The 21906-nt window shown below is 44.9% G+C and overlaps 1 protein-coding gene across 3 annotated transcripts in view; it reads right to left on the reverse strand.

Moving 5' to 3' along the window:
- LOC311229277 (pleckstrin homology domain-containing family G member 1) overlaps positions 1-21906 on the reverse strand; it is a 70264-nt gene that overhangs the window by 45819 nt on the left and 2539 nt on the right. The window contains exon 1 of one of the 3 annotated variants that reach the window (XM_084315345.1): positions 8821-9162. The exons of the other annotated variants lie outside the window; for them this stretch is intronic. Coding sequence (XP_084171471.1) covers positions 8821-8830 — 10 coding nt within the window. The 5' untranslated portion in view covers positions 8831-9162. Of the gene's footprint in view, positions 1-8820; positions 9163-21906 lie in introns of those variants that run through there. 3 annotated transcript variants of the gene reach the window in all.

Consider the following 21906-nt stretch of genomic DNA (forward strand, 5'->3'; position numbering starts at 1 on the left):
CGTAGCTCACTAGCTAACTGCGGTGTCCAGTCTGAAGAACAGGACGGATGGTGCCGAGAAAGGACTTCTTGCCGATCGACAACACCGTTGATAAGGAAATAGGACTACGGGGTCAAAACTTCAGAATATGAATATGATGGATCCATTCCATTCATTCCCACAGACCAGAGTACAAACACCCGTCGGTAAACAAATCTTTGCCGTCCGGCTAGAGTTAATGACTCATGAAATACACTTAAACCGGCCCACTCCATGGTTACCTGAAGTGCACTTCATCCTGGAGTGGGCTGGCAAATAGCCGTGAGAAGAACTCTGACCCTTCACCGCCTCCCCCGGCTGGGCCTCGCAAGCGGCAGCGACGGCTACGCCGGTGCTTTATAATATAGGCACGTGATCGTCCTAATCGAGGCCTTTTACGGCTCTGTTGAACTGTTGGACCCTTGGACTTAACCTCACCTCAAGACTTCCCCTCAAACATTGTCAGAAGTTTAAAAATAATAATAACTCGAGCCGTGATCCTAAGTCAATAGCGCGCTGCATACCGTGTTCCTCATAGTGGGATTCTGACCGCAGAGCAACACGGAGTGTTGTTTGCGGTGCGACGCTGCGTCTCGGCTTCTTACGGAGTGCGGTTAAGAGAACGTTTCCATTACCATCAATGAAAGCGGTACAACGGGGGCTTCCTCCTGCGGATCTTTTGTGCGAGAGTGGTCTGTTTTTTTTTTTTTACATTATACATATTATCATTTGATAAGCCCTGACATCAATTCTAAATATGAAAAGCACCATTTCCATAATGTGAAATGAAGAAGAAGAAAAAAACTACTAACCTTCGTACTGTCTTTTACTAGTATGCACTTTGCTAGCAATTAATCTACCTTGCTTATATTACTACCTACTATGCTGTCTATACTACTGCTATGCATTCAAGACCGTAGCGCCCAAGTTCAACACTGTTTGACGAACAACGTTACTTAGCCTACGCTGCCAGAGTTGTACCCTTCCTGCTGACTTGTTGTAGTTATAAGCATCGGCTAAATCACTAAATGCAAAATGTTAATGTAAATGTATCTCTGTTGCTTCTACCAACAACGTGGCTGCGGTCCAGTATGTATGTAGTTATGTACCCCATGAAGCGAATGCTTTTTTTAAAAGCGTCAAAAACATGAAGGCATAGTAGCATTTATTAGCATACTTGCCTCGTATGAATGTGTATGCATGTGAATGAATGTTGGTGGTGGTCGGAGGGGCCATAGGCGATGATTATTCGCCACGCTTCCGTGAGTCTGCCTCAGGGCAGCTCTGGCTGCAATTGTAGCTTACCACCACCGGTATGACTGTGTATGAACGAATAATGGACTCTATACGCGCTCTGGGGTCACTGGGGTGTCATGAAGAGCGCTATATAAATCCAATCCATCATTATTATTACATTTATTTATTAGTCGTCAAAGGTACAGTGGAATACAGTACACATTGAATGGCACATTTAATATTTTCGCCCCTTCCCCCCCCTCCCTCCAGGGTTCCCACAGACATTGCAAAATTAAATTCAAGGACTTTCTCATTTTAAAAAGGATACAGTTCACTTTTGAGTGCTGTTTTCTATAGCAAAAAAAAAATTATAATAATAATAAATAAAAGGCGGCTGGGTGGCGCAGCGGACATTGCACTCGTCACCAACGCAAGAGACACCGGGTTCGACTCCGGCTGTCGGCGTTGCCTCCGGCTTGGGCCGGCCGTCATACTGGCTCAATTGGCAGAGTCAGCGGGTGGAAGTCGATGGGTGGTAATCTGGACATTGTGGACAGCGACTCCTACAGGTCGGTTGGGGGACGCCTGCACAGCAGAGACCTCGCCAAACACGCTGGCAGGTGAAAAGATGTGACCGGTTGCCTCCTCGTGTACCGGAGGGGACACGTGATGCAAGGCTTCTATCCTCTCTACGACCGACCTGTGAGGGGCATATGCAAGCAACGTTCAAGACAGGGGAGGGGAGAATTGGAAACAGCAACAAAATAGAAAAAATAGATACAAAATAATAATAATAATAAATAAGAGAAAAGAAATATGTAATCGGATCCAATATTTATGGCTCAAAGCCAATCTCCGACAATTGGCAACAACTTAATTCAGATTTTTTTTTTTAAATAAATTCAATTTCTTGATTCAGTACATTCATTCTATTCATTCTATCATGGATGAACGGAACCCTTAATGTGGATGGTCGATTTGAATTTCAAGGACTTTCCAAGCACCTGTAGCATGCACAACTTGTTAAAGAAGACTTTTGTCTCCTTGTGAACCCTGAAAATAATATTTCCTTTTGGAAATTTATGGCAGCCTATGATCTCTCTCTCTCTCCCTCTCTGTTCACTCTCTTCTTTCTCTCTCTTCCCCTCCCCCCTCTTCCTTCTCACAATACATCCTGAGTCAGCTTTCATCCGTCAGATCTCACACCGCACAAAAGGACCAACCCCCCAGACACACAAACACACCATCACCCCAGACACGCACACACACACACACACCGTCACCCTTGACACACAAACGCACACAACCCTGACAAACATACACAAACACACATCCATACAAACCTTCACCCCCGGTCTGTTTTTCTCCGACCCGTGTCAGCCCACCAAAACAAAACTCATCTAGTAGTCTCCTTTCATATCCATCTAATATCTATCTATCCATCTATCCATCCTAATGACAAGAGGGTAAAGTAGGAGACAGGTGGAGAGATGCAATTTCATGTAACTTAGACACAGAGTCTACATGAGGAGAGAGCGAGAGAGAGCGAGCGAGAGCGAGAAAGAGCGAGAGAGAGAGAGATAGCGAGAGTGAGAGAGAGAAAGGATCCCTCCCATTCCTTAATACTGAATGCTACTGCTGAGAATCACCCTCCAACATGACATCATTGAATTGAGTCCAGGACAATAGGTTAGCCTGTGAGCTGGAAGCCTCTCCCTTAGCCCTCCCTTTCTCTCTCTCCCTTTTATTTTTCCCCTCTCTCTCTCTCTCTCTCTCTCTTCCTACTCACTCACCCACCCTGTTTCCAATCATACAAACCATTCCATCCTCCTTTCTCTTTCCTTCCATTCTTCTTCCTCATCTTAAAAGGATTATCCTGGTCGTGTTAAACCTAGACGGTCTCCATTCTTCCATCATCTGGCTTCACACACCAGTCGATTCCCACTAAAATCTCGTCAATTGCACAACAACTGACTGTGAGAGCGAGTGTTGTGTGTTTTTCTGGGTGCTGCGCGAGTCGGCTGCAGCTCTCCTGGCTGCAATCCTATGAGGCGAACCGCGAGAAGCCAAAATATGTATTTTTCCACCTCTGGAATGACTGAAAGAGTGTATTCTGTGCTTTTCGATAGCATTCTTTATCCACTGAGCTGTCGTCCTGTTGGGAGTCAACTCCAGAAACACGCTATACACACTCCTGGTGAAAAATCATTACCAGATTCTTTAGTCTGTAAGTATGATGCCAGATGATAAGAAAAATACGGTCCGTCCCGACCGCGCCTTGCCGTTCTGTCTGCCGGTGACAGTCCCAGTTAAGATTATGATCATGAAGTCATGGAATAACTCGACTCAAGTCCTTTGCCAGGGAGGCCAGCATGCCCCATAGGCTCCACAAGACCTTCCTATGGGTCCGGTCCAAACCTCTCCCCAAGCATATACTTATATACTATATAAAAATATACTTAGACCAGCCCGGCATATATACTTAGACCACCGGGTAGAGCAGGAATACATGTACAGTACACAGAGTCCTCATGTGTGTGCGTGACATGTACACAGAGTCCTCAATTTAAAACTAGGACATATCGTCCAGCTTGACTATTTTGTCGTTGACGTTTTTACTACATTCAGAAGAAGACCAAAATCACTGAGCCTCGGAATAACGCCTCTTTAACTTTATAGGCGATACATAAACGTCTTATGAGAATCTTGTTAAAAGTTATTATGATATACTGTATAATCACCAGAGTTATAATAATCCTGAAATACAGCGGGCAGCAGAGTTATCTCCATAACGTTGAAGCCGCATGAAGAGCATTCAAGGTAATCACAAACAGTACTGCATTTGTAGATCTGGTATGTCATAAATGTATAGATGTAGCAGTACTGTCTATCTGTATGTTGTGTATGTCATATATGTTATGATGAATTGAAAATAGGGGACCCTGATGTAAACAAGACAAAAGTCTCTCTGGTCTGCATCCCCTTAACAATTGTATGTATTGAGCTGTACTGTATTGTACCCATTCTGCAATCTGTTAATTAAGTTTTCAATCAATCAATCAATCAATCAATCAATCAATCAATCAATCAATCAATCGTTCTGACGAGTAAGACGGAAGATTCCAAGCAGATAGGAGGAGGCGGCGGAGCGGGGGGCAGAGGTTCAACCCAGAGAGAGCAATCATTCAGCTGGGCAGGGTGTGAGCGGAACGCCCCCTTTCTCAGCTCACGGATCCATCAGTCACCCTCATTCATCAGTGCGAGTTGTTGTTGTTGTTGTTGTTGTAGAACAGTTACGTCTATACCAGCTGGCTTGTTTATCAGTGTGTGTGTTGTTGTTCTAGAACGGTTACGTCTATACCAGCTGGCTCACGGTGCTGCAGCCCGGCCTGACTCCCGTGTACACCGGATGTATATCGGATCGGACATGACGTTGGTCTTTCTGGAGGCAGGAAATATGGTGGAGGATGATTAGCGACGCTACAAAACAACAACACGCACTGCCATCAGGGCGGTGTGTGTGTGTGTAAGGGTTAGAAGAAGTCAAGACAGGGAGGAGAAACACCTCCCTCCACCTCGATAGTGTCGCCCCAAACGCTTTGAGCCGTGATCGAATCCGATAAGGATCAGGCCCGTGTAGAGGAGGGGGGGGGGGGGGGGGGGTCAGAGGACAAGAGAGGCTGGGAGAGAGGGAAGAAAAGGAGAGGAGACGGCCCGACGGAATGAGAGGAGGAAGAAGGGAGAAGAGGAAAGGTCATCAATTAAATGCCACCCCCTCCCTTCTCCTCTCCCTTTCCGTCTCTCTCTCTCTCTCCGTCTCATTTTGATTGAATCCTCTCTTTGTAGTCCTCTCGACCTTGAAAGACTCCTCTATCTCAAACCAATCTTCCAGATTCTCTAAACATTTATCTATCTCGATGGTTCCTTCCTCTCGGGGCTTCACTCCTTTCATGTGACAAAAGACAAACATCGGCTGATGTGGTTTGTTCCCTGAAGATCGGTGTCTCCAGCGGTGTTCATTCAGTGAGCTTTTTGTTCTCTGCGTCTCTATTCTGAGTGGCAATTAATTCATGAGTCTCAAACAAAGCACTAGTTCAACCTTCCGTTTCCAGTCTCAGTGGAAAATAGCGGTGGGAATCAACGGAGATCTCACGATGATGATGACTACGATTATGATGAGGGCTGCGATTCAATGATGTTCACCGGTTGTCGATGCGGCGTGATCTTCGATTCAATCGCATTCGATACATACAGCACACAATGCCAGGAAAAAGAACACATTCAAAACCCAGAAAAGGGGCAAAAAAAGAATCTATTATTGAATTTTGTGCATCAATGCAGAATCGCAAAAGATAGAATCGATTGTTAGATGAATTGATCACGTCTCCCGTCCTTAGTGATGGTAAACACAAACTTCTTCCCAATGTCCAGCAAATGTCAGCCTCTACCCCTCGGATAGAGACACAGGACTGATCTTTACTGACACTAAAGACCTTAAAGTGTCACTCAGGATTTCACACTCCTACTCACACTCTGTGAATGCTGAGAACACAGGGAGAGAGGGAGAGAGAGAGAGAGAGAGAGAGAGAGAGAGAGAGAGAGAGAGAGAGAGAGAGAGAGAGAGACAGAAAGACAGAGAGAATGGATAAAGGAGAAACAGGGAGAGACAGAGAGAGAAAATGGATAAAGAGAAAGAAACAGAGAGACAGAGACAGATGGAGAGACAGAGAGAGAAAATGGACAAAGAGAGAGAAACAGAGAGACAGAGACAGATGTAGAGACAGAGAGAGAGAGACAGAGAGAGGGAGACAGATAAGAGAGAGCAAAGGGACAAAGAGAGAGAGAGATAAATAGAGAAGGGATAAGACTGAGAGAGAAAAATGACATGATAAAGAGAGAGAGAGAATACCACAAAGCAGAGATCATCAGACACACACACACACATTAGGGAGTAGAAGGGGAGAGAGGAGGGAGGGATGGATGGATCGGATGAGAAGATAGAAGAGGAGAATAAGCATACCATCCCTAATTTTCTGGCTCAGCGGAAGCAACACATGCTACAGCGGCAAATGCACGGTAGTAACTCATACTGGTCAGAGGAGAACTCATACTGGTGTCAGAGGAGAACTCATACTGGTCAGAGGAGAACTCATACTGGTGTCAGAGGAGAACTCATACTGGTGTCAGAGGAGAACTCATACTGGTGTCAGAGGAGAACTCATACTGGTGTCAGAGGAGAACTCATACTGGTGTCAGAGGAGAACTCATACTGGTGTCAGAGGAGAACTCATACTGGTGTCAGAGGAGAACTCATACTGGTCAGAGGAGAACTCATACTGGTGTCAGAGGAGAACTCATACTGGTGTCAGAGGAGAACTCATACTGGTGTCAGAGGAGAACTCATACTGGTGTCAGAGGAGAACTCATACTGGTCAGAGGAGAACTCATACTGGTGTCAGAGAAGAACTGTGTGGGTCTCACTGGCTCAGGAATGAAACACACATACACCGATTTAAATGTGGGATTGTCATCCCATACAAACGTCAACACCTCTTTATCTCCACAGTATTTACTATTTATATAATGTCAACGACAGCCTCGCTCCTCAGCGGCTCCCCTGGTGCTAATCAATAGGTTAATTAACACCGAGATGTGCTGCTGAGAACTGAATGAGCAGCATAGCTCCCAGCTGAGAGCAGGGTTAGGGTCTCTGTGGGAAAACATCCCCCTGCCAACTCACTCACACACCCTATTTTTGGACACACACACACACACACACACACACACACACACACCCTTGGGACACCCACGCGACCCCTGTGGCACACAGCCCTCTCTATGGCTGACACACTAGCCTCGTTCCCCCACCAGCCCGATTGGATTTCAGCCCTCGAACGCCGGAACTGAAATAGTTCAGTGTCCGACTGTCTCTCCGTCACTTTCTCAAGACCTCAGTTTCGTCTTTCTCCCCCTCTCCTCTTTTTTTCTTTTATTAATTAATTTTTATAATTAGATTTTTTTGTTTACACTTTCTCTTTGCCTTAAAAAAAAACAATTTTTTTTTTATGTCTCCGCTACCCTATGTGAACCAGATCCCACCCCCTACCACACACACACACACACACACACACACACACACACATCAATGGACACTGAGGTATGCGGGGGAGAGAGGAAGGTATTGATTTGTTTGGCGAGTGAGAGACTTCCCCTAAATTGACCTAGCTACCCCCAGCCAGTTACCCACCCACCACCACCCCCCCCCCCCCCCCCCCCCTCTCCCCAGCGGGGCTGCAGGTTCCGTCCTAGCTGAAGCATGGGGGGGGGCAGATGTCCCAGAGGGGCTGGCCCTAGGAGGGTGGGCAGGGGTGGAGGGCTTCATTGTCCACACAGCAGCTCCTAACCAAAGAGTTCACTCTAAAACAGTAATTATTCCCCCCTCTGCTCCGCTCCTCTAATACCCCCCCCCTCAGCCCCCCACTCCCTTGGGGCTCTAATTTGGGTCACAGGCTGCAGAATGGCATCTCAACGCTCCCCAAACAGCACTCAGTCAAACCGACAGCCAGGGAGAGAAATCTGACACACACACACACGCATTAACTAATGACTTTCCGAGACGCACATAGTAGGAAAGAAAAAACAAAAACACGCTAGACTTGACTGTTGAATGATATTTGTGTGAAAGTGAGAATGAAAATTACTTAAAAAAAACATTCTGTCTCATGGTACATTAAAGCACCAGCACCATAACGTCTATGTCTACGTAACAGTAACACACACAGAGCGCTTTCATTCAGCAGGATCGTAAAAAAAAGAAAAGAAAAAAAGGGATCAGTCGCCCACGGCGTCAACTGGAATCTAACCCGCAACCCCTGCGGGAAAGCAAGCGTGTTCCGCTCGAGCCGCGGGAGAGCGAGAAAAACCAACGCGGGGGACACCGTTCACACACACCGCACCGGTTTGAAGGAGGACTCGTCAGAAAAGAGCCACTTCACACAACGCTGTCAGCGGGGAGAACATTATCACACCGCTACACAAAAGGACCTAAAGTACACAAACCCACGACCAGGGCTAAAGAAAACACACACCGAGCAGACCGGACCACAACACCGGAGCCTCGCCGGTCGGTCTCCCCCCCAGGGATCATTAGAGGGCGATACCAAAGTTACTCTGTGAACTTTGGCAGCATGAGAGGTTGAGGTGTCCCGGCAGAAAACCAAACCCCCTAGTTATTATAGCGACGTTAATTCCTTCCAAGCAAACTGCACTCTTTCCAACACAGATATATATTCAGTGAAAAGCCTCTGTATTCCACCACAGAAAGAACATCATATAAAGACATTAGTCCCTTTAAATCCCAATAAAAAAAATATTGTAAGACAGACATAACACTTCAAGAAAACATTTGCAAGGATGTATAGAATTTGCACAATCCCAACAGCATTTTGGACAAACTAAACCAAATTCCTTGAATGATCTGAAGATGCCGTGAAAATTAGGACTGAAGAACACATGCAACTCGTCTACCTGTCTTTGAGAAGGAACAGCAGCTCTTGCTTTACTTACCGGTAGGCATAATGGCCCGGCTGCTCTCCAGCGGGGAACCAAACTGGACGAGAGCGGACGCTGAACACCGAGGCGAAGGTTAGAGAAAAAAGGAAAGACAACAGCGGTCCTCCGGAGTCCACATATCCACGAGGAGCAGGTCAGTATTCCGAGGTGGGAGTATTCCGAACTGCAGTATTCCTGGAGCTCCTCACATTCTCCCAGTCAGACAGTCCTACACTGATCCCCTTCTCCAGGGAGCAAGCGTGCCCTGTTCGCTACTCCAAACACACACACACACACACATCCATACACACGTAGCACACACAAGACACACTGCCTCTCCAGAACACACACCCTTCTCCTCGCTGCAACAGATGGGGGGGGGGGGGGGGGGGGGGATATTGACCCTTCTTTTCTCCCTCTCTCCCCCTCTGTCTGTCTTACTAGGTCTCTCTCTCTCTATTTCTTACACTTTTCTCTCTCTTCCTCTGTCTCCGTCTGTCTTGCTGGGTCTCTCTCTCTCTATTTCTTACTCTCTTTTCTCTCTCTCCCTCTGTCTCCGTCTGTCTTGCTGGGTCTCTCTCTCCCTCTCCCTCTGTCTCCGTCTGTCTTGCTGGGTCTCTCTCTCCCTCTGTCTTGCTGGGTCTCTCTCTCCCTCTCTCGGTCTGTCTTGCTGGGTCTCTCTCTGACCCGCCTGTTCCTTCAGTCTATCAGAAGGCTTCACACCCTCTCACTCCTGTGATAACACATTCAACTCTGTGTGTGTGCTCGTGTGTTCATGTGTGTGTGTGTGTGTGTGTCAGATTGAATGGCCTCTGCTGCTCCCTCCCTGCTGGTATTCCCCTCCCCCAAGCTCCTCCCACCCCCCACCGACCCCCCCCCCTCCCTCTCTCCTACAGAAAATTACAAGGAGCTGAGAGTTCAGCAGCAGTGAGTCTCTCTCCTTTCATCTTCCTCCCAGCATTTCTGCTCCTCTGCCTCTTCCAGCTATGAAACTTTCATAAACTCTAGTTTGCACACACACACACCTGTAAAACAAGAGTGTGTGTGTAATGCGTGACTGTGTGTGTGTGTGTGTGTGTGTGTGTGTGTCTGTACACTCAGCAGCAGCAACCCACACAGCAGGAAGCTGAACTGCTGTTGTCGGTCCATAGCTTCACACACACACACACACACACACACACACACACACACACACACACACACACACACACACACACACACACACACACACACACACACACACACACACACACACACACACACACACACACACACACACACACACACACACACACACACACACACACACACACACACACACACACACACACACACACACACACACTCTTTACAAGCAGGGGGGTTACCGCTCATCAACGGCTCGATGAGTCGGCTCAAACAAAAGGCTCTCGCGCCCCTCGATCCTCCGCAAGACTATCCTCTGTCCCATTGTGTGCTCTCCTCTCAGGCCAGAGAGTGCCTGTCGGAGGCTCCGCAGGCGTGTGTGTGCGTGTGTGTGTGTGTGTGTGTGACAGTATGCGATTGTAGCTATACACATTGAAGATGAGTGAAATCTAATTGCATTTGCGAACCCGTTGGTTCAGAGCCAAGTAATAAGCCTCGCCACCTCCAAGGTAACGAGAACAAAAATGTAAGAGTGGTATAAAGTAATATACAATCGGTGTTCCCTCCACCGTGATGACAAAAAAAAACCCGCTGTGTGCATTTTTGAGAGAAACTATCTTTATACTGTAAAGTTATCATTTATAGTTATGGTGCAATGGTGGCTAATTAAGACATTGTGGTGAACACTTCAAATCGATAATGACGTTTAATAAAACTTCTTAAGAGTTTAATCATTCTGTCGAGCATCTCGGCAGGACGAACAGCAAGCTACAATTACGCTACGTTAGACTCAGAGACGCCCGTCTGTTTGTCAGACCTGAGTCGGCCATTTTAGTTATAGGTATGTTTTGTGGCATACTGGCATTATATTTGTGGAGTTATTACCTTTTAATTATGACTTGAGATCTCAATGTCAAAATGTCACGCCAGATTGTAAAACTGTTGTATAAAAAGTAGTCTAGAAAGTATTTCTATACCAGGCAGCACAGGAGACGTCTGGAAGAAGCCGTTTTCATTGCGCACTATGGGTAAAAAAATCTGGGTCGTCCGACTTTCTCAAACCAATCACAATCATCTAGGACGGCACCAAGGCCAAAATACACCTCACAAAATGGCATCAGGGGACAGACGTGTTTCTCTGTCAAAGTTGTCCTCGGTGAGAATATAGCTCGCTAGCTCAGAGGCTAGAACCTGGAGAGACTGTAAACATTTGAAAAGGGTAAGAATAAAAAAAAATTAATAAATAAATAACAGCGAGCGAAAGTGGAGGAGAATTCTAACTGAAACAGGCAATGGGAGACCTATACGCGTGACTCAACATCCTGCGAGTCAAGACTAGTGCAAAAGAAATAGAACATAATCAAGAGGGCATACTGTGGTGATCTGTGATCACATATCAGACAGTGCGCATGTTATCGACCACGACATGGGATCTCAAAGAGTGTTCTGTCGCTGTAGCAAACATTAATGAACACCAGCGGGGGGGAAAAAAACACTAAAAAAGCACCTTCTTCTACACACCGAGACCATAAGGAGAGCGTCCTACAGTAAATCATTCCAACAACAGACTCTCACTTTCATTAGTCTCTTTAGTTCCAGGACGGGTCACATGTGTCGTTGGGACGCACACCGGCTGAGGACCACACGGTTTCAGACAATAGGCCCACAAACACGCACACTCTCTCTAGGACGAGTGTGTCGGCTATTTGTCGTCCCATCTCCAAAGCACAGGGTTTTGGTCCCAGCAGCATGGGGTCTCTACCTAACACCACCCCTTTTAACTGACCAATACAATGACAAGAGACCCCCTTGACTACCCACACACACACACACACACACACACACACACAAGCAAAGCGGCTCAGACCAGACCTCCAGAAGCATGACCTGTCTTCTAGGGACTGAAAGAGCACTGACCCGCGAAGCCCCTCGCCCCTATACGCTCCGACCCCAAACACTGACCACCCCCCCCCCCCCCCCCACACCACACTCCACCCCAACCCCCTCCTTTCACGCACTCCCTGTCCCGTAACGAGCACCTCTAGCTAAACAAATACAAACACTCTGGCCATCTGAGCTCCCAGGTTCAGCCAAGCACAGCGCCCGGCTTTGATGACAGAAACACAGACAGAAAAAAGAAAAAACTATTCCCAGGGGCTCCAAGTATATATATTATTTTTATTGTTAGTCGACCCCATATTGAACTCCTGTGTGACATTCCTGTTGACCCTAGTGTTTAAAACAAATGAACACAAAATTGTCTTCGATTGCATAAACAATTCCAGAAACCACAATGCTCTTGTGGGCTGGTCGATAGTACCAATACTTAATAATAGTCTCTTGGCTCTTAACACTTGGAGTGCTGTTGTGGAATATATTATCATGTCATTATAGACAGCTTGACTGGTTCACTCTGACCAGCTATGTAATGTGCTCAGATACTGGCAGACACTACTGTCCCTTTAATGTGGGGAGAGGATGACTTTTGACCTAATCTTTTTCTCTCCTAGCAAGGTTGTTTAGCATTCCACATAACAAACAACACCGCCTAGCCAAGGCTGGTTCTCCTTTGGGAAGACTTTATTTACCTGTCTGGGTGTCTAGTGGACGTCATTTCAATTGTGTATTTAATATACGTGTGACTAGAGCTCTTGGTCATTTTATGGCCAGATGCTACTGTGTGAACATGTTGTCTCCGACTGTAAACTGAACTTTCATACCTTTCTATTATTAATAATGACTCAGAATGATTAATGTAAACGGCTCATCGTTTTGTCCTTTAATATTTCCCATTACAGTGCCAACGACGCTATATGTCGTTTAGGGTTGCACGGTATACTGGTATTAGTATAGTACCGCGGTACTAGAGTGTTCGAAATGATACTATACTGCGTTTGGAATTTTTTTTCTTTTTTTTTCTTTAATTTATTCATTTATGCATGTGAATGCCTTCCTATTGGAGCATAGCGCTGCTGTCAGTGGTGACGTTACGCTAGTTTACCGGAAGAGAGAGCTCTGATGGAGAGAGATTGAGATTTCTATTCTTGCGAATAGCATTGTGGACATTTTCTAATGCTCGTATAAGGAACTGTAGTCACGAGAGCTAGCATTAACGTAACGTTAGTTATCATAACCATCGGCAATTGCAGTGAGGATCTTTATTGATTAACGTTAGCTAGCTAGCTTTAACTAGAATTATAGTTTGCTAGCTATATAAGCTAACGTTAGCCGAGTTTATTCTATGCAAAATGTGCTAGCTAGCTAACGTTAATAAAGATCCTCACTGCAATTGCCGATGGTATGGTATGATAACTAACGTTACGTTAATGCTATAGTAGCTCCTATCAGTACTGTAGTCATGCCATTGATGCCAACATTCGTTGGATGAGCTATGCTAGCTCTCGTGACTACAGTTCCTTAATACGAGCATTAGAAAATGTCCACAATGCTATTCGCAAGAATAGAAAATAAATTGAAAAGCCTAATAAGCTGAAAGCTAGTAAACACAGCATCCCCTGTTGCCTAACCACAACAGAAATGAATTGATGCACATGACAAACGTGATTTATACAGAGACAATTGACAATTGCCCATTTAATGGTTCATACATACTGTATAAAGACAACAGAAATCTATTTTATTTTTGTTAAACAGCCTACAATATGACATAACCTAGTTCTAGATTATGATAGGCTAGATCGAATCAGTCTCACTCATCAAAATGTTTTCTAGGTTATGGTATCTCAAACTAATTAGGCCCGCTGCTATGACAAATGTATAATAATACAACCATACTTTTTCTACCCCTTGAATTTTTTTAACTACAGAAGTCTGCTGCATTTGGCTCACAGAGTCAGAGTGACTCCCCCCACTCAGAAGCAACCTAACCTCCCAGCTTTTTTTGAGCAGCATATTAAGTACACAAATTAGTCCAAAGATGATAAAAGGCTCAACAGGGCAGTCTCAGAGTTCATCTGTGTGGACCAAGTTCCAATATATATATACAGTTGAGAAAGCTGGGTTCAGAAACCTTGTACAGCAACTGTTTTGAGTGCAAAAAAGTTCTCCAGCATTTTGAATGCCATTGCTTTTAATTTTATTTATTTATTCTTGTCATTGTTCATTGTTGTGTTTTAAAATAAAGAACAATAATGACATCTGAGAGTGTTTCCCTGATTTTGAGGAAAAGTATCGAAATTCATATTGGTATAGTATCGAAACAAAAATGTTGGTATCGTGACAACCCTAATGTCGTTAGTTCATGCCGACCGTTTGAGTGCCAGCGACGAAAAATAGCGCTTTTTTGTCGTTTTTCTTTTTATTAGCGATTTGAATTCATATTTCATCAATCTAGTCTCACGTTAGTGCTGCAAACTCTCTCTTGAGCTCCATTGGGAAAATACCGCCCCCTATCGTCTCCCTGTTGTACTGCACCCCATTGGATTAGACTGAATGAAACACATGGGGGGGGGGGGGGAGAAATCCAGTTTCCTCATTTTACTTCTCCGGCAAGCCATCAGAGACGATCCAAGTCATTGCCGAGCCGCAAAACAGCGTGGAATACATATTTCCCGTACCCAGCTCTGAATCAATAAACGCGATCGATATTTGGAATGGCGATCAGGAATTGGAATAATCTGATTGGAAACATCTGATCTCAAGTTTCAAGTTTCTTTATTAGTTGTCATACAGAAGTACAGAATACTTTTATACAAAATGCTTCTTTCTGTTACGCTCCAGAGACTGTGCTAGACAAAAATAGATATAAAGTATAAAATAAGTATAGCAAGTGTAAAATAGAAGTCAAGTACGTAGACAAAAGTGTTCAGTATATACATATATACAATGCAGAGTAGAAGTAACTGAGTTACAATACAATATACTATACAGTACAAAGAAGAAATGGGATGAGGTACAATTGAGGTACAATTTACAGTAAGGTGTAATGAGGTATGGGTTGTAGTGCAAATTCTTTATCAATAAATATAAAGTGTGTTTAGGTGTTCTAAAGTGGGTAAAGTGGGTGCTGCAGTGAGTTGTTTGATTTAAAGTGAGTGTGTGCCTTTTGGATGTGTGTGCTGTGAGTGCATTTGATGGTTGTTACATAGTGTTATTGTCATTTAGCATTCTGATGGCCTGAGGATAGAAGCTTCTTCTGAGTCTCTCTGTGCTTGCCATGAGACTCCGGTATCGCTTGCCTGACCGCAGCAGTTCAAAGAGGCAGTTGTTTGGGTGGCTGGAGTCTTTGATAATTCTCTTAGCCTTACCCATGCACCGCTTGTTGTAAATGTCCTGGAGAGTGGGAAGCCCCCCTCCAATTGTGCGTTCGGCTGAATGGGCCACTCTCTGTAGTCTGCTACGGTCTTGTGCGGTGCTATTCCCAAACCAGGAGGTGATGTTGCCAGTCAGGATGCTCTCTATTGTGCATGAGTAGAAATTCTTAAGGATCTTCTGACAGACTTGGAACTTCCTTAGGCGCCTGTGGAAGTAGAGGCGTTGCCGTGCCTTCTTCACAACACTGTCAATGTGTGTGGTCCATGTCAAGTCCTCGGATATATGGACTCTGAGGTACTTGAAACTGTTCACTCTCAACCGGTGCCCCGTCGATGCTGATGGGGCTGTAGTCCCTGACCCCCGACCTCCTGAAGTCCACAATCATCTCTTTTGTTTTGCTGACGTTCAGGGAGAGGCAGTTCTCCTGACACCACTGCGACAGATTCTCTACCTCTTCCAGGTAGGCCCTCTCGTCGTTGGCAGAGATCAGGCCCACCAAATTTGATGATTGTGTTGTTGTTCCGCTGTGCCACACAGTCATGTGTGTACAGGGAGTAGAGGAGGGGACTCAGAACACAGCCCTGGGGGGCCCCTATGTTGAGCGTGATGGATGAGGAGGTGCAGTTGCCTGCTCTCACCACCTGGGGTCTACCCATCAGGAAGTCCAAGACCCACTGGCAGAGGTCATAGTTCAAGCCCAGGTCCCTGAGCTTGGCTATGAGTTTGGATCTGAGGTAAGGAATCTATTTTACCAGTCTTAGGATAATCAGAGCTGTTTTCACAGAGATATCAGCGTGTGCCATATGTGTGTGTGTGTTGATCAGGAAATGAGAGAATCGATTTTCAGCTCGCTTCTCTAGCGTGCATAAGTACACATATACTATCGATAATCTAGCGTTTATTTGAAAACGATTCATAAATAGGCTGAAAAAAGAGTTGTGTATTCCAGAATATTCCAGTAAAGGGCGTTTATCACAGAATCTTTATATTTTCCTGAAACTTTCAAGAAAACAAGGGTTTTTCAAAATGGTATAAAACGGAAATGAACCGATTAAAAAACAATTTGTTTCGACAATGTTGACTGCAAACAAGTCATTGATAAGCGACGGCCAGATTAGACACATAGTTTATGCGTTCACAACCCTATCATTGAAGTGGGTGGTGGCATTCAACAGGGGTAAGGCGCACCGCATTGGCTGGTAATCAAAGTGTTAAAAGGAGTACTATGACATTTAAAATGTCAGTCGATTCTTTTTCTTCACTCGACACGTGGCTCACTGGAGGAAACTGTAGTTTACTCATTATGTCCTTCGGTTTTCCCAGAAATGGTTATGTTTATTAGCTTTATTAGCATTCCATTGAAACCAAGGGGCGATACTAGTGTAACCTAGTAGTACCTACCCGGTACGAGATTTATTTCACGTCATAGATATAGATATAATAGATCAATACAGGCCGTATTAAGTAACACGTTTCTTTTTCGAATGTAGCCAAGAGTAAAGACCCTAACCCTATCAAAACAGCAGTCAAAGTGTATATTTTCAGCACTACGTTTGTTTACCAATGATTAAGTGTTATTAGCGAAATATAAGGTTATAAAAATATCTGCACATTGCATCGGAAACTGGATGATTTAGACGTGAGGACATGACACCGCCATGACATCGTTGTAGTCCTAAAAAAGAGGAATCTCATAAAACTACACTACCCAGCTCACACCAAAACAATTATTGTTTATATCTCACGGGTCGAACATACCTGAACATTGCCATAAAATACAATGTTTATTGTTTATTTACCTTTCTGTGAACGTCTAGAAAAAAAACACGCCTCAATCCGGTAAAAAATGGCGGCGCTATGGGCATTATATACAAAAGTAACTGTCCTTACAGTAGATTTCATTCACGGTTTCTGCTGCCCTATATTGGCCACCTGTTGGTACTGAATCCAGATTTGGCCATAATAAGGTCATTTATATGCCCGATATTCTATATTCTATGTCATATTGAATGTGTCCGGATGGCAAAATTCAGTACTGCATCTACAAAAAAAAACTGTAAATCATCATTGTTAATTTGCTTATATCTTTAGTACACTTGATCTCAAGAAAGTGCTGAATGAGCTCAGTGGCTGTGGAAACGTCTTTTCACTTTTGGTCAATGTTAGCATGGTGTTATTCACCATCAAAGATGGGGGAAAAAAACAATTACAATTGACTCAAGCATAGTAACAGGCACAATATTTCTGACACTGGGAATACATTCCCAGAGGTCCATAGATGGTCTGTACGGTTTTGGCAGACTTGATGTTAAGAGGGAGCTTATTCCACAGTGTTGGCGCCATCACTGCAAAGGCCCGGAAACCCTTTGTCACCAGCTTGGCCCGCGGGACCCTCAAGACATAGTTGGTCATTCGATCGGAGGGACCTGGAGCGGACGGGTTGGACCAAGAGTTCCTCAATGTAGGCCTGAGCGAGACCATTGAGGGCTTTGTAGGTGAATAGCATGATTTTGAAGTCGATTCTCTTCCTCACTGGGAGCCAATGGAGAAAGACAAGGACCGGGGAGATGTGGTCCCTCATTCTGGTGCCTGAGACCCGCCTGGCAGCAGCATTTTGAACACGCTGGAGGGGACGATGGTTTTGTCCGGAAGACCAGAGTAGAGGGAATTGCAGTAGTCCAGTCATGAGAAAATTAGCATGATGATGACTTTATGAAGGTCGCTGGAGGAGAGGAAGGACTTGATTTTTTAAATGATGCGCAGTTGAAAGAAACAGGACTGTACCACTGATCTTACTTGCTGGTTGAAATTGAGATCCGAGTCAAATAAGACCAAGGTTTCTCACATTGGGTTTCACCAAGGAGGGGAGGCTTCCCATGTTTCTGGAGCTCTGAGTGACTGAGGTGGGGGTGCCAAACAGAATGATCTCCCCCTTGCTCTCATTTAACTGCAGGTGGTTTGTGACCTCCACTCCTTTATACTCCATATAAATTAATGTCCGTTTAAGTCCTTACCAAACAAGTTCACACAATGCCGTTTACGCCTCTCACTACCAGGGGATTCCCTCTATATTTCTCAGTATACCAGAGTAGTGTTTGTGTAGACATTCCCACGCTGGCGCACCGGTAGTGATGCGTTTTATTTTATGATGATTGTTAGTTTGCCAGAGACCAGAGCGGAAGAGAAGAACAACAACAAGAAGAACAACAGTAGCAACAGAGTTAAAATGGCAGAAAAACCTAAGAAAAGTTTCTGGAGTGGATGCTCCAGATAAAAAAGAAACTCAGCGTTCAGAGGACGAAACGAAGTAAAAAAAAAATAAAAAAAAAGATACGCACAGAGAGGACATTGGTATCCATCTTGTTGTCTGACCCTGGAGAAGACGGTAAGCGCGTTTCCCATAACGTTGGCGTGTTCCTTTAAGCCTGGCCCATCCTGCCTAATGCCCTCAGGACACCAACCAGCCCTAGCTTTATGTCCAACCATAGATATATATCACTAGATGTTGTATTATACATCTAGATATCACTAGATGTACTATTGAAATAACCATAGCTTGCTCAATTTTCAACCGTTTGGTTTGTTAAAAACATCAGAGATGTAGTTATCATACTGCATACATATAATGGACTTTCATATACTTTTTTTAATTAAAATTCTTAATAACGTTTGTAATAAACCAAACGGGTTTGTAAATCAGTCAAGAGTTCAGCTAGTTAAGAGTATTTTTGTGTGTGCAGATCATCACCTTAAAGCAGTAGTCCACTCAAGCAAGATGGCCACCTGAGTGAACTACGCGGGAGACTCCGCCTTCAGCCATCTAGTGATATATATATCTACGTGTCCAACCCTCCCTTTCAACCGCCACCCCTGTTCTAACCTCTATTCCCATCGACGTGTCGTCCCTTTACTCTGCCCCCCGGGGAGGCTCTCTCTCAACAGGCCTCTCTCTATGGTATGTCAAGGCTAACAACAGGCTATAACAAGGCACTCAAGAGGTCTGAGTATTGACACACACTCTCTAGCTCCTCTAAATGCATAGAGACACACACACACACACACAGAGAGTTCGAATAGAGGATTTGAGGGTTTGTGGGGTTGCCAAGAAGATGGGCGCCATAGCACTGCGGTCACTATGGCAATGACTATGGTGCTCACCCAGCGAAAGCCAAAATGAGCAGGACTTGGACGGCGAGAGGAAAATGCTTTTTGTCAACAGACTACTCAGCTCCTCATGACACCCAGGCAGAGCAAACACTGGAGCGGGGCGCGCTGGGTTCAAACACGCACACACACACTTCCAACTTCTACCGGGACGTCAGTTCTTCTGGTGCCGCTCTGTAGTAACCGCAGTCTCCGAAAGATTGGAGCCTCTTGAAAAAGGTTTCGGTGCACGGATGAGAGCGAAAACAACCGTCTCCAACTGGCACAGAAGATGAGATGGGGAACTCGTGGTTGTTATTGCAGAGAGCAACGTGTGTGTGTGTGTGTGTGTGTGTGCGTGTGTGTCCTCAGATAGAAAGTCTCTCTCTCTCTCTTTCCATCTCAGTCTGTCTCTCTCTCTCTTTCTCCGTTCACGCTCTGTACCAGGGCTGGACTGGGAAAATCATTCAGGCCAGGAAATATAGCGTAAAATATAGCCCCAGTCAGGCCACTGTTTAAGCTGGGTCTGGGGGTCCCCCACTAGGAACATGTTAGTTACAAAGACCAAGGGTATATCATTAAGGAGGGAGACGCCATGAGGACGAATGTTTAACCAATATTTATTAAATAATAAACAACTAAATATCTATAATGGCCAGTCAGGGCCTGCTGAGAGGTTCCGCCAACTCATCTTCGCTATCTTGCCATCGCAACTAGAAACACTGGCCTGATTTAATTTATTTTTGGGAGGCATGCAGGCCACTTAGCAGACCAGGCCCCCGGGAAGACTCCCGGTGCTCCCGATGGCCTGTCCGGGCCTGCTCTTTATTTTTCTTTATTCTTTATTTTAATCTATCTAGTTAAATTTTATTACAGAGGTTCAACATTGTTGTTGAACTCATGGTTGTTATTGCAGAGGGCAATGTGTGCGAGTGTGTGTCTGTGTCATAATATCTTCCTCAGATAGAAAGTCTCTCTCTTCCCTTTCTCTCTTTTGGTCTATTCTCTCTCTCTCTCTCATATTTGTTTAATTCTTTATTTGAATCTATCTGGTTACATTTTATTGCAGAGGTTCAACATGCCCTCCACCACATGGCCTGGCTACTCATTGCAGAACAGAATCTTGCCAGGTGTTACTTTGACTCTTTAAGCCGCTAACAGCAGGTTTATGGACATTTCAGAGACTGCCAAACGCCAAGACCATTACCCTACAGACACAGCCAAGACCACACACACACTTTAAATGGCAGCTGTGGACCATTGTTAAAGTGGCCTGGGTCCTCTCTTGCTATTGTTGTCGAGACAACAACTAAGTCTACTTCATATTGTATATTGTTTTGAAGACACCATCCTGATCCAGCGCTGTGTTGTCATTGTGACTTGTTTATCTGGCTAAAGGCAGACAAAAACACACCTTTGCCTCAAGGAAATGGACCATTTACATTTAGCGGATGCTTTTACCCAAAGCGACTTACTAGTTTCTGTACGACGGGTCAGTAGGAAGGGTACAACTCTTTCAGCCAAGTAACAATGTTCATCAAACAGTGTTGAAACGTGGGTGCTGCAGTGTTGAGCGCATAGACATAAGACATATTAGTATAGTAGGAGGAGTGCGTGGTAGTATAGGACAGTAAGAAGGTTAGTGTGTTTTTTTTTTTCTTTCTTTTTTTTTGATTTTATAAAAGTGGGGAGCAGTGAACTGTGATCAACTAATAGTCATTTGCCTTCGAACTTCTACTTAAATTGAAGAAGAAGCAGAGGGTTTAGGTACCTAAGAAAAAAATAAGAAAAATACTCCAATCAAACAAACCAGGGCTAATAAAAATATCTAAATCCACCATCTGGTAGCCTCTACGACGTAATCCCAGATTATTTCTCCTGATATTCCTTCCACCCTTTCGCCACCTCACGACATTCCCAGATTCCCAGCAGTGCCAGTCGGTATTCCCTAAGGGGCGGCCTGCGAGGAGCGGTCTGACTGCGGTGCTGGGACAAGTCCAGGAATGTCGGAGTCCAGCCCGGAGTTCTGAGGCACCATTTAAACCCTTATATATAAAGAGCAGGAATCCCTTGGAATCGGCTGGAGGTCCAGTAAAAAACGAAACGACGTCTTCTCCGTTACGACGGAAATAGCCACGGGGCGTTGCTGCGTACAACAACAACAACAACAACGACAGGAACAATAGCTAACGATGCACCGCATCGTGACGACAACAGAACCCATAAAACACGCTATATAAAAGCCATTATTAGCTTTGCAAACTCGTAAAAGATGCATCGACCATATAACTAAACACATACAAGTGTTTTACGGTGTAATAGCAACATGATTTTAAACAGATTGTATCTTTTTTTATTCAATTTACTCACGTCTGTATGAGTTTAGTTGGGGTGCAGTCAGTGCACATTACAACACAGTAAATTCAGACCCACACATTAAGAGAGCTAACAAATAAATACGGGGGGGGGGGGGGGGGAGTGGAGGAAGAAGAGGGATGAAGGGAGAGAGTGAAGGGTACAGAGAGAGAGAGGAGGCTGACAGGAGGAGTTATGACTGTG

Source organism: Notolepis coatsorum (genome assembly GCF_963971535.1).
Source record: "Notolepis coatsorum genome assembly, chromosome: 5".
Lineage (NCBI taxonomy): Eukaryota > Metazoa > Chordata > Actinopteri > Aulopiformes > Paralepididae > Notolepis > Notolepis coatsorum.